This window comes from Musca autumnalis, unplaced genomic scaffold (genome assembly GCF_047663935.1).
Source record: "Musca autumnalis isolate F117 unplaced genomic scaffold, ASM4766393v1 scaffold_30, whole genome shotgun sequence".
Lineage (NCBI taxonomy): Eukaryota > Metazoa > Arthropoda > Insecta > Diptera > Muscidae > Musca > Musca autumnalis.
In genome coordinates this window covers 262,072-276,692 of record NW_027411867.1, presented here as the reverse complement: position 1 = coordinate 276,692, position 14,621 = coordinate 262,072, and the positions used below count along the sequence as shown (strand labels likewise).

General features: G+C 42.6%; 1 protein-coding gene across 1 annotated transcript; it reads right to left on the bottom strand.

Moving 5' to 3' along the window:
* Positions 1-12,321: 12,321 nt before the first annotated feature.
* LOC141400499 (uncharacterized) lies at positions 12,322-14,307 on the bottom strand. The gene has a single exon (XM_073979701.1). The coding sequence runs from the start codon at positions 14,305-14,307 to the stop codon at positions 12,322-12,324; it is 1,986 nt and encodes a 661-aa protein (XP_073835802.1).
* Between the last annotated feature and the right edge of the window lie 314 nt (positions 14,308-14,621).

The following is a 14,621-nucleotide window of genomic DNA, read 5'->3' as shown; positions in this document are numbered from 1 at the left end:
GATAACACGACCTAAGGGCCACTTCATGACCGGAACATTGTCTTCTTTTATAATGACAATGGCTCCTGGTTGTAGATTCTTCGACTGCTCTTTCCACTTACTGCGATATTGCAGTTCGTTTAGATAGTCTCGTGACCACCTGCTCCAAAATTCGTGCTTAAGTCGAGAAACCAGATTCCACCTTGTCGCTAGGCTTAAGGTTGGTTGCTTTGCTTGCGAGTCCACTTGTGCAGTGAGTGGTTCTCCAATCAAAAAGTGTCCTGGAGTGAGTGCACCTATATCATTGGGATCATTTGACATCGGAGAAATAGGCCTCGAGTTTAATATGGCTTCAATTTCAATGACCAAAGTCTCGAGTTCTTCATAAGTCAAGGATGCATTCCCCATGCTTCTGATTAGAAGATGTTTTGCTGACTTGACAGCGGCTTCCCAGAGGCCACCGAAGTGTGGCGCTCTTGGCGGAATGAAATGAAACTGAATGCCCTTGTTGTTGCAAGTATTTGAAATGGCTTCTTGGGCATTTGTTGTATGTATGATGGTTGACAGTTCAGGTAGCTTGTTTTTTGCTCCTACGAAGTTCGTTGCGTTGTCGCAGTATAGGTTTGGCAGTGCCCACGTCGTCCGATGAATCTTTTAAGAGCACCTATGAATGCCTCTGTTGTGAGATCACTCACTAGTTCCAAGTGTACTGCCTTCGTCGAGAAGCAACAAAATACTGCAATGTATGCTTTGTGTGGCCGTTTTCCGCGAAGTTTGTAATGTACTGTTATTGGGCCACAAAAATCTACCCCAGTATTAATGAAGGCTCTGGCTGGTGTGACACGCGTGGAAGGCAAGTTTCCCATAACTTGATTAAAAAATGCTGGTTTAGCTCTGCTACAAATTGTACAGCGATGAACCGTAGCTCGAGCCATAATCTTCCCTTTTAGTGGCCAAAACCGTTGTCGTACGATTCCCAGCAATGTTTGTGCGCCACAATGTTTATTTTCTTTGTGGACCATTTCAAATATTAATTTTGAAATTGGGTCATTGTAGGGAATAAGAAGTTGATGCTTGGAGTCGAATGACAAAGACGATGCTTCAAGACGACCCCCAACCCGAATTAGGCCGTCATTGTCCAAGAATGGTGACAGGTTACTCAGTTTACTTGTTCCACGCACCTCTTGATACTTCTTCAGTTGTTGAATTTCTTCCTTAAAGTCCGACTCTTGTATGTGCCTGATGATATGCCTTAAAGCCGTGTCTAGCTCGACCGTTGTAAGTGATCCTTGGGCCTGTCGAAGGGTATTTTTGCATCTGCTCTGAGTAATGAAACGCAAAACGTATGCTATGATTCGTTGTAGACGGATGAACGAGTTGTTGTGATTTATGTTGTACATAAAGTTGGTTGGTGTCACTGAAGTGACGAGTGCCTCTGGTACCTTCCTCTTTCTCTCGAGATTGGTCGAAATTGCAAGATTTGAATTGAATTTTTCTGGCCATGTTGTATCCTTTCCGTGTAAAAACAAGGGACCACAGAACCAAAGAGTACAATCTTTAAGGGCTGTCGGCGATATGCCGCGAGATAGTACATCGGCTGGATTGCACTTTGAGCTGACATGACGCCACTGTTCTGCCTGAGTGATTTCTTGTATGATTGCAATTCTATTGGCCACAAATGTATTGAATGCTGCGGATGATGAGTTTATCCAGGCCAGCACAATTTCTGAGTCAGTCCAAAACCAGGTTGGACACGTCAATTGAAGATCGAATTTGATTTTTGAAGCTAGCTGGGCTCCAAGTATTGCTGCGCAAAGCTCCAACCGTGGTATGGTTTGCCTTTTGAGTGGGGCAACGCGAGACTTCGAACATAGGAGACGTGTCATGATTGTTCCATCTTTAAAGGTTGATCGCATATAAGCCGCTGCGCCGTCCGCCTTTTCTGACGCGTCTGTGAAGATGTGTAGTTGCCTTGATTCTGGCACTCTCCCTTTAAAGATGTGTCTATATATCTGAAGATTTTTTAGAGCGTTTAAGTCCGATCGAAACGTGGTCCATTTAGAGTGTAAGGATTCTGGTAACGATTGGTCCCAGTCTAATTTTAACTCCCACAATTCTTGTATGAATATTTTGGCCGTAACTGTGACTGGAGACAGTACCCCTAATGGATCAAAAAGTCTGGCAAGATCTGAAGTCACTGTACGTTTAGTGACTCTCCTGACGGGATCAATATTGACTTTTACACAGAAGGTGTCATCTTTTGGAAGCCATGTTAACCCTAATGTTTTAACGGTGTCAGCCTTTGAGCTCTCGAAATCTAAATTTACTTCTTGATCTCCTTCTGAAATGTCTTTAAGCAATTGAGGGTTATTAGCACACCACTTGCGTAAGTTGAACCCGCTGTCTTTCATAACTTGAATGAGTTGCTGCTGCAAATTTACTGCGGTTATTAAACTGTCGGCTACGCCCAGGCCATCGTCGACGTAAAAGTTCTCTTGCAGAAATTGCGAGGCGAGTGGGTAGCGGATTGCGTTCTCCTTGGCCATTCGTTGCAGGCATTTTGTTGCCAGATATGGGGCGGCTCTTGTGCCATATGTGACTGTGTTGAGTTGGTAGTAGGTTATAGGCTGAGTGACATCCTTTCTCCAAATTATTAGTTGAAACTGGCGGTCCTCAGGAGAGATTAAGACCTGCCTGTACATTTTCTCGACATCAGTTGTAAAAACGTACTTGGGTAGCCTAAATCTCAGTAGTATAGAGAACAGATCGCTCTGAACCGTAGGTCCTGCGTACATAAGATCATTTAGCGAATGCATTGACGAAGTTTTGGCCGAAGCGTCGAATACTACACGGAGCTTTGTTGTTGTGCTTTCAGGTCGTTGTACGCAATGATGTGGGATAAAGTAGTGTGGGGAGCGAATAGCATCTGTCGATATTTTTGTCATGTGTCCTAGGTTTTCATATTCTTCCATGAATTTGACATATTGTTGTTTCAACTCAGGATCCTTCTGCAACCGGCGTTCGAGGGAAAAGAATCGATTGATTGCGATCCCATGAGAATCTCCTAAGGCGTCGGGGTTTTGATGAAATGGTATTCGAACTACGAATCGATTTTTGTTGTCCTTGGTGGTGTGCTGCTCAAAGTGATGTTCGCATTGTCTTTCTTCGAGGGACATTGGTTTGCTGGTTGTCTTGATTTCTTCCAATTCCCATAGTCGGGCGATAGAGGCGTCAAGCGATTCATCCGTCGTACATATTCCGCATGTAAGGTTCCTGGGCTGTTCCTCTTGAATTTTTCCTGAGATTACCCATCCAAACACAGTGTTTTGCATTGTAGGGAGATTCTTGGCTAATTTTATTTGTCCAATCGACAATAGTTCGTGATAATGTTCTGCACCTAGCAATATATCAATTTTATCAGGACGGTTGAAGGCTGGATCAGCTAGCGTCAGATTCTTTGGAATCGACCAATCTTCAATGTTAATGAATTGTGATGGCTGTGGTGATAGGATACGGGGCAAAACAAACGCTTCAAGTCGAGTCGAATAATTGTTGATTCGAGACTTTAGAGCTACATTTACTCGATGGTTTGTTCTAGTGTTGGTTGCACCGATCCCGTTGATATTGATTGTTGATTTTTGCATTGAAATGCCAAGTCGCTTTACTAAACGTTCTGTGATGAAATTGACTTGGGAACCCGAATCGAGCAAAGCGCGACACTCCACTTCTGCTTCATCCACCTTTATTTTTACTACAGCAGTGCTGAGTACCACGTACGAGCTGATTTGTTCTTTATTAGCAGCAGCTAGCGCCGTGGCTTCCTGATTATTGCACGACTCAGTATTTACGGAGGCTACTCCACCGGCAGGCTTTGTACCAGTTCCAGCTGATAAAGTCGTACGACTATCTTGTTTGTTCGTAGACCCTTGCTTGCGTTCTAGATGCAACAATGTGTTGTGTTTCTTGTTGCATTTCGTGCAACATCGTGTTGTACATTGCTTCGATGAATGGCCCGCCTTTAAACAGTTCACACATCGTTTTTGCTTTTGAGTGAAGTTTAGTCGTTCTGGCGGTGTCATTTTGAGAAAGCTCTGGCAGTGATATAGCTTATGGGTGCCATTTTTACACAGAGTACACATGTTGTCTCCTTGGTTTGCCGATGCCACTGTAGCACACGATTTAGGTGACGTTTTTTTTTTTTTTTTGACCAATCGCCTCCATTGACTGGAAGCGAGTCTCCAGAAATTCTAGGAATTGGCTAACTTGCTGCAACTCCCTTGGGTTGACAATAGACCTTTCATACTGGCTGTAAGTACTTCGGTCTAGTTTCCTCGACAGTAGATGAAGTAACATTGGACTCCAAGAGGACGTGTCGACTCCAACGTTCTTAAGCGCATGTAAGCACTCTTGAGTGACGTCATGTAGCTGCTTAATGGACGCGGCAGATGACCCGGTCGATGGTTGATCAACCAGTTGATGTATAAGCGATGCTACCAGCACTCGCTTATTGTTGTATCGATCTTGCAGCATTTTCCATGCCGCGTCATAATTTTCGGCAGTAGCTGATATATGACTAATCAGATTTTCTGCTTCACCCGTCAGATTTGCCTTCAGATACCACATCTTTTGTACTGTGGGTATGCGTTGGTTGTTTACCAACTGTGTAAAAAGATCACTGAATGCCGGCCATTTTAAATAATCCCCATTAAACTTTGGGATTGTTACCTTCGGTAGCGGAATTACACTGTGTGTTGACAAGTTACTCCCCAGTTGAGGTGCGTTTCTTACATTATCAGAGCATTTGTCCTTCAGGACCGCCAGCCGAATTAGGTTATGCTGCACCGAATCTTCTAGGCTATCGTAACTATCTTGATCTAGCCCGATTTTGGAAGGGTCCTTGATCTGCTGCCAAATTTCGTCGAATAAATCTGTGATTTGGCCCCACAGCTTTTTTATCGTATCTTCTTTGATTGTATAAAATGGAATTGATTGTCCGGCTTCGATACTGTCCAAGCTCTGCAAATGGCGCTTAAGAGCAGCCATTATGGCTTTTATCCTTCGGGCCAGCCCCTCAACTTGGGTTGATGCATATACCTCTATCTGGCCCGAAGTTTGGCCTTCTGAACTAATTTCTTGGGCTTTTTTCGATGGACCTGGCTTGCTCTTCACTTTGTCTAATTCCGCCGCGATGTAGTCCATTGTTGAATTGAATTTTTCTCCAATGTTCTTATGTAAATTCTCCGCTATATATGGGTCATCCTCTGGCAAAGACGGATCATTGCGGATCTGGTTCTCCGCCTTCTCAAACGTCTGCCAGAGCGCCGTTAGCTCGTTACGCTTGCTTAAATAGAACTCCTCCGTCCTTCTGTCGTGCGGCGCCTTCTTAATTGTCGACACGAATTTGTCGAAATTGCTGGCCCTTACTCCCTGCAGAGCTATAAGGTCTTGTACCGTTGTCATTGCTATATCTCCAAACCACTTGTGAGGTTGTTGCTAGATATGTAGCTTTATGAGTTTTCGAACGCTGTAACCGAAGTTGAATCAGCAAGGTTCGTATCTGAGGTTCTGTGTATACTCAGAAAGGATATGCGTTGTATGCGGGATCGTATTTAGAATCAGGATATGTGGGATCGTATGTAGAATCAGGATATGCGCTGACCGTATGTAGAATCAGGATATGCGCTGATCGTATGTAGAATCAGGATATGCGGGATCGATTGTAGAATCAGGATATGCGCTGACCGTATGTAGAATCAGGATATGCGCTGATCGTATGTAGAATCAGGATATGCGGGATCGATTGTAGAATCAGGATATGCGCTGACCGTATGTAGAATCAGGATATGCGCTGATCGTATGTAGAATCAGGATATGCGGGATCGTATGGCGAATCAGAAAACGCGCTGTATCCGGGAACTCGAATTAAATAAACGCGACACGTTACACTTAAACCGGTACGATCACGTCGGGGTCACCATGTATTTTGAAGGGACTATTTTGTCCTTCAATGAGGTTTTAGATGTCTTTTATCAAGGCAGTGTCACCAAGATAAAATTATAGGTTTAACGCAAGCACATAAACTTGGTTAAGACGGAGAGGAAATGATTGTAACACGATAAGTAGTTTTCACTTTCTACTTTCTTTAATGAAAAGTTTGTTCTTAAATACTAAATTATTGCTAACTTGCACATTTACATTGAATATCTTGACCTAGTAAAATGGTTTAATAATTATTACAAAAATAACTATTGTGGTTCATTAGCCTACAACCATTCTACGACATTGTTGTTGACTTTTTAGTTAATAACAATAAATCTGCGTTTGCAGTTTTTAACTAGAACGTTTCGTTTATCGCAATGACATAATGAATGAGTTATGACGATATGAACAAAGGCATGAACGCATACATTTATTATTTTGTTTATTTATTATTTAGACATAGTAATGCAAAAAGTCTTTAAGACCAACGTTTGTTTTTAAGCATAAATATATTTTCGATGATGTGAATGTCTGAACACCATGTAACGCCCATTTGACTGGCGTGAAAAAGTCACAGAATATATATTCCTCCGAAACGGGCGGAAAGGAAAGTACTTCTTCAAATTATTCCGTTGTCTCGGTTCCATTTGTAGAAGTTTGAGACAGACGCTGACAGTGAAACTTCTGACAAATTTTGCATTTATAAACGTTGCAATTTTTAAAACGATCCTTTTGGCTTTTCCTGTAAGTGTCAAAACGATAAGTTATTAAAAAGAGACCTCTCTTCGGCAATGAAGAGAGTTTGTTGTGATTATGTATATTTTTAAATATTATAAATGTCTTTCTCCAGTGTCAATGTTGCAATATGGCAGGTAACACAATTTTACGATGGGGCGAGTAATGGACCCATTAGGGGTGTAAATATCCGATACTCGAACCCTTTTATCAGCAAACTGATGGTCCAGGGAATTTAATTTTGTCCATCCGTTTATAAGAGAGAGATTTGAGGAATTTGGTTCTGGCAAAGCCATTATGGGTGAAGCTTTTAAGAAATGCCCGGGTGTTAGAGCAGTCAAGACTGCGAAATCTTCCGATAAAGCGGATATTGGGCGTGAGTTTAAAACCCCTTCAATTCTTGCTAAAACGGTTGAGAATTAGTCAAAAGTGAACTTGTGTGCACCAGCTATCTTTTTAAAATGAGTCTTAAAACTTTTCACGGTGGCTTCCCAAAGGCCGCGCATGTGTGGTGCGTGGCGAGGAATAAATTTCCATTCAAATTAATTTTGTCCATCTGTTTATAAGAGAGAGATTTGAGGAATTTGGTTCTGGCAAAGTCATTGTTTACGTCGATGTAAATAAAAAGAAAGAAAGGAGGAAAAATAAAAGGCAGTTTTTATGTTTGTGATTTGTATTTGACTAGAAGTCAAATGAGCTTTATTTAATAAATAAATAAAAGGATTGTGGTAACGATATTACCTGAGGTTTTGCAACGATTTTGCAGAGAGAAAGCTTACTATAAAGCGCGCGTTTCAACGATCCAAAGGAAAGTAAAAATAGATGATGAGAGGTGGTGAAATGTCAAAAACTTAACGAACAATTATAGCTAAAATCTGCAATGATAATGTTACAAGGATGTAACATTGAGGAGTATGCGGATTTTAACCATAATGTAGGTCACCAAAGATTGACCATTACAAAATGAAGACAATTAATGAAACAAACAATTTAACTTAAACATTTTGCGGCCACCTTTCAACATCATGAGAATGTTGAAACGAAATATATATGTACAAATAACAAAAATTTTTTTTGTTTTTTAATTTAATTTTTTTTAATTCATTTTTTCAAAAAACACTTAAAACTAAACGATGGGCCATTAGGGACCCCGGGCCATTAGGGACCCCGCGATAAAAATGGCCATTAGGGACCATTTGGTCGGCTGGGCCATTAGGGACCCAGCCTTATATATTATGTATACATATATTGCTATGGTCATTAGGGACCATTTAACGACTGGGCCATCTACAAATTAGAATGGTCATTAGGGAGCATTCTTATGCTGGGCCATTAAGGACCCAGCACCAAAGGATCATTAGGGAACCTTTAATTTGTATATACCCCAGAGAGTACCCAACCAAATATGGAGTACTGGGCCATCGGCAATCCGGGAAATACTTGGACACGGCTCGTCATCACCTTCGTATACAATTCGGGCCCCAGCAACAAACCCACACGTCCAACAACATAAAAATGTGGATCCGCAAGAGGCAACCCCAGATAGGACTCCCTTACCCTCTCTGGAATCGCTTCAGCTGGCGTAGAGACGTGAGTCAGGTCGCTCACTCGAGCCGTCACTGTCACCGATTGCGATGGATCATACGTGGAGGTGATGGAGAAACGACTATACTGCGTACCATCTATTTGCGAGCAGGGTAGTCGCAAGTCATGTACTAAGGACGTACACACCTGACTCTGTCTAGCGCACTGATCTATGATCGCGCGGACTTGGATACTTGCAGTGGGAGTGGATAAACGGACCACAACACTAGGGGAGACAGAGATCACTCCCACTAATGGAAGACTGCCCAATGCAACCGCATTTGAGCTTGTCAGTTGGCTGACCGATTCGGACGGACGAGAATCGGACTGAGGATGCGGACGGACCTTGGGCTTTTTAGTCGGACGACGCTTGTTAGCAGGACGCTTGTCAGAAGACTCGGACTTATTTCGAGTGGGTTTCGGACCATCGTGGAGCAGAGTGTGGTGTTTGCCGTCACAGATGCGACAACTACTCTTGCTACGACAATCCTTTGCCAAGTGACTGTGCGCCAGACAGCGGGTACAATAGCCGTGCGAGATGACTACCCTGTGTCGTTTCTCCAAGGCAAATTCCAAAAATGTTTCGCAGAAACGAAGTGGGTGCCTTCCATGACACAACTTACACGTATAATATTTGGACGAAGGGGCTTCAGTGACAGCTGAGGGCTTTGACGACGGATTCGAGGCAGACTCTTTAATCGAAGGGACGACAACCGGAGGGGTGGAAACCGCTTCATTCGCCGATGTATCCATAGCTTCTGTATCATTGGGGCCCGATACGATAGAGGCGGTGGAAGCAGTGGAGGAGGGACCCGTAGCAGCAGAAACGGCATCAGAGAAACCCGTGGCGCGATCAATTTCAGCAATTAATTGGTCATAGTCCTTCAGTCCATCAGCGAAGAATGACATTTTGTCCATATTACTAAAGAAGAAAGCTATGTTAAAGAGATCGAAATTTATTCGGTCAAAACGACCAATTTAGTTATAGGCCGCCTTACAACGCCATTCTCGATACGAACGTCGGCGACGCGAACATGCCCATCGGGGCCGGGAAATACGTTCTCGACCCTACCTAGTTTCCACGACGTTGGAGGAAGAGTTTCGTGCCTAATGACGACGATATCATCCTTTTGAATGTCACGCTGCGGGAATTTCCATTTATACCGCATGTGAAGACTCTTCAAGTACTCCTCCTTCCATCTTAAACAAAATTGATGAACTAAAGCCTGAACTTTTCGAAACCTGTTCACTATTGACAAGGGCTGTTCAGTGATTAGGGGTTCTGGAGGAGCGAGCAAAGGGGCACCGATCAAGAAGTGTCCTGGAGTCAAGGCAACGATGTCAGTAGAACTATCTGACATAGGACAAAGCGGTCGAGAATTCAGACAAGTTTCGATTCTCGCTAAGACAGTAGCCAATTCTTCGAAAGTGTAGCGGAGAGTACGAGCCTGCTTTCGAAAATGCAATTTGAAACTTTTTACTCCATCTTTTTACTCCAGCTCCCATGTGTGGAGCCCCAGCTGGAATAAATTGCCACGATAGGCCTTGAACTGCATAATTTGAAGAAACAGTTCCTGAGCATTCTCGAAGAAACGACCTAAAATCTCTTTCTATTTCCCTGGAAGCCCCGACAAAATTCGTACCATTGTCCGAAAATACGGACCGAGGACAACCACGACGAGCAACAAATCGATGAAATGCTGCTAGAAAGTTTGCAGTCGATAAATCTGATACTGCTTCCAAATGAATCGCTTTCGTCGAGAAACACACGAAAACGCAAACGTACCCTTTGGTAATTCTACAGGCACGACCAGTGAAGGATTTGACATCAAAAGGCCCAGCGAAATCTACACCAGTTGTAGTAAAAGGCCTATTAATTTTGGTTCGTTCCGGTGGAAGCGCAGCCATAACTTGACTTCTAGAACGCTTCTTTTCTAAAATGCAAATTCTGCACCGATTAATTACCGAACGAATCAGACTTTTCAATCGAGGAACCCAATATTCAATTCTAAGAATCCTCAACATCAATTGATTTCCTCCATGAACGGAAATCTTGTGGACAAATTCCCCTAAAAGTTTTACGAACCGACAATGGTAGGGCAGTATAATAGGATGCCTTTCGGTATACGCCAGAGTAGGAGAGTTTACTAATCTTCCATTCATACGAATTATGCCATAATCATCCAAGTAGGGGTTAAGAGGTACCAAAGTACTCTTACTATTAAGAGGATCTCTTTCTAATAAACCCCTATATTCGTCCGCATAGTACATTTTCTGTGCGAAAACTATCAATCTAGTACGGGCGAAATTAATTTCCGACGACACAATAGTGGTGTCGGTGTAAACAAAATTACTTCTATGTCTCGGATGAGTACGATTTAAGAATCTAAAAATGTATGAAACAACCCGAAGAGCTCTACCCAAGCAAGAGAACCTAGCAAGAAAGTCCTCAGAGCTCGTAAGGAAAGAGGCATGACTTTTTACCGATCGTTTTTCAGTACCGGTTTCAAGTGCCGACAGATCACGAATTGACCATCTCGATTTTTGATCACTAAGCCAATGTGGCCCATGCCACCAAAGAGAGGAATTGGCTAGATCAGAAGGAGCAATACCGCGACTTCCCAAATCAGCGGGATTATCCTCAGATTTAACGTGGTACCAATTGTGATTACCAACGTTTTCCTGGATACGACAAACGCGATTGGCTACAAAAGTAGTCCAAGTCGAAGGAGTTTTTCGCAACCACGAGAGAACTATAGTTGAGTCCGTCCAACAATAAACCTGACGAAAGTTAATATCAATTTCCCGAACTATAGTTTTTAGAAGCTCCGAAGCCAAAACAGCACCACAGAGTTCTAAGCGGGGCAAAGAAATTGATTTTATAGGGGCCACCCTAGTTTTACACGATAGTAAATGGACGAAAATATCTCCACTAGGGGACTCGATCCTAATATAAACTACCCCCGCGTATGCTTTTTCCGAGGCATCGGAAAAAACATGGAGCTCAGCCGAACAATCAGGAGTATACTGAGCCCATCTAGGAATCCTGACCGAATTAACATCCGTGTAGGAATCTACAAATTTACGCCAATCGGCATTTGCGGCTGACGAAAGGGAGTCATCCCAACCAATATTGTCCAACCACACCTTTTGCATAACCATTTTAGCAACGACAATAACTGGTCCTAACCAGCCCACAGGATCAAACAATTTTGCAATGGCGGATAAAACTTCCCGTTTAGTATATGAAGCCTTTTTCGCGATTGGAGCAACCTCAAAGTAAAATGTGTCCAACTGTGCATTCCACCTTATTCCTAACGGCTTAGATCCACTAGATTCTACAAAGGACAATATTTTCTCATCTAACAAATGGTCAGGAGAAATACCTTCAAGAATCGATCTATTGTTCGCTGTCCACTTCCGAAGTTCGAATTTCGCAGAAGAAAGTGCTGAAGTTAATTGATCCCTAGCTGTTAAAGCTGTCTCCAGGTCATGAGTTCCCGCCAACACGTCGTCAACGTACATACATTTGCGCAAAATGTGCGCTGCGAGTGGGAAATCGGTCTCGGTGTCTTCTGCCAGTTTCAATAGCGTTCGAATTGCTAAATAGGGTGCACAATTTACACCAAAAGTCACCGTATGTAAGTCAAAGTCTTGAACCGGTTTCGTGGGGGAATCACGGAAGAGAATTCTCTGAAGCGAAGCATGTTTTGGATCGACGCGAATCTGCCTATACATCTGGGTAATGTCCGAATTGAAAACAAATTTAAAAATACGCCACCGCAATATCAACAAGACTAAATCAAGCTGCAAAGTGGGTCCGACATAGAGCAAGTCGTTCAGACTATTCCCGCTAGACGTTTTGAAGGAAGCGTTAAAGACTACCCGAAGTTAAGTGGTCTGTTTATCAGGATTTATGACGGGATGGTGAGGCAAATAGGAAGATAAAGTATCAGTAGAGGAACTGGGGGATACTAACCTCATGTGGTCAAGATCTAAATACTCTTTTAATACAGCGTCATAAACAACCTTAACGTCCAATTTTCACAGCAAAGACGATTCATTTCTAAGGTATTGCTTTAAAACGGTTTCACGCGACCTACCCAAGAATTCATCAGGATTAATGTCAGGTTTAATTGGCAGTGTTACTATATATCTACCGTCCGACATTCTACGCGTGGTTTTTATATAATTTTCTTCACAAAAACGATCGGAAGGAGACATCATATTTCGTTTTGGAGGTTCCTCTAGCTCCCAAAAACGCAAAAGAGTTCTATTAATGTTGTCTTCTTCTATCACGTCAATTTTAGTCGCGAATGTTCGAACCTCGGTCGTGGGAACAGGACCGGTAACTAACCAACCAAACACTGAATTTTGGGCCAGCAAAGTACCAGAAAGAATGGGTCGACAACCATCTAATAATATCTTCGGATAGAGATCAGCACCTAATAAAAGATCTACGGGTCGAGGGTCAAATAAATTGACATCGGCAAGCCGCAAATCAGGTAGTTGTGCTCTTAAATCCGACCTCACAGTAAATGAGGGAATATTTCCCGAAATCAGAGGCAAAACTAAAGCTGTCGTTTCCAAAATAAGACGGCTATCAAGAGGACTTCCAATTTTCAACGAACAAATTTTTCGAGAAGTGGCCGATACAGTACAATTCACACCCGAAATAGAAGCAGTAGTGGAATGCACAGGAAGTTTTAAACGATCCTGAAGTCGCTCAGACAAGAATGACGACTCAGATGCAGGATCAATAAGCGCCCTAGCCGAATAGGAAACACCATGATGAACAATATTAACCATGGCTGTTCCTAGCAAAACAGATTTGTTTTGAGCTACATGAAAGGACTGACGAGGAACACACCCAGCCGATGTGGATGGTAAAGGTTGCTCAGATGAGGCAGAGGGATTGACCGCCCTATTATTTGTAGCGACTGTATTACCCGGAGCCGAAGTATTTGACTGGGTATCTAGGCGATGTAATAAAGTGTGATGAGGTTGATTACATTTGGAACAACGACGACTACTATCACACTTTTTTACCCCATGTCCTCTACGCAGACAATTCACACACAATTGGAACCGTTTAACTATTTTATACCGTTCCGTAGAGGACTGATTTTGGAATCGCGGACATTCAAACAAGCGATGACCTTTATTTGGACAAAGCACACAACCAGATTTTCTTGATTGTTTAGAATCGCTAGAAATGGGAGAAGGTTGAGAGGATGACGAGGACTCGGCATTAACATAATGCGATTGCACTTTTTTAATTGTGCGCTTTCCGTCATTTCCGCGCATGTCGTGAAGACACATGAGCGTTTGGATCCGCTCCGACAAAAACGCATCTAAATCTTTCCACGAAGACAAGGAAGATTTATTTTTCACACTTTGTTCCCATAAGGTTTGTGTGAGCTTAGGAAGCCGTTGCAGGCACATAAACACTATGATCGGATCCCAATTATCCGTCGAAATATCATAAATGGACATGGCCGACAGACATCCATTTATGCCACGCTGTAACGATTTCAAATTCGAACAAGTTTCACTATCAAGTACCGGAAGAGAGAAAAGGATTTTCAATTGATTGTGTACTATAACACGAGGATTGTCGTAAGTGTCCTTCAAAGATTTCCACGCAAGAACAAAACTACTATTAGTTAATGGAAATTTGGAAACTATCTCACGAGCCTCTCCACTAGTCTTCCTAACCAAATAACATAAGCGTTCGACATCGCTAAGTCGAGAAGATTTAATATAAATGGCTGTGAATAAGTCGCGGAACGTGGGCCAAGAATGAAAATCGCCCTCAAAAATATCCACATCACATGATGGAAGTGCTATGTTATGAACGCTATCACTGGGAATATCATCTAAACCAAGACTCCTAAAAGACAAAGTATTAGGAGGATCAACTTGGGTTCCCACTTCACGTGAAGCCTGAGTAGAAGTACTAAGATTACCTCTCGCTTCTAGTGGACTAGCAACCGATTGTTGCGCTAAAGAGGCAACCGAATCGTTCATTGTCGAGTTCAACGAATGTCTATGCGACCTTTTAAGTTTACCTATCTGACTTCGTATAGCAGACAAACATCTCAAGTAAGTCTGATAAGCTACATCATACTTATTGTCAACCGATTCAATATCCTCCTTTTTCATATCACCGGAAGACATCACAAAATCAAGACACTTTTCAAACATCTCCTGTGTCTTTACCCATAACTTTTGAATTTCTTCTTTACGGACTTCTAACCCATATTCGTCTATCTCTTCAGGCTTAAGAGCACTGTAATGAGACTCGAATGTTACTATAGCGTCCGATGATCTGATAAAAAGAT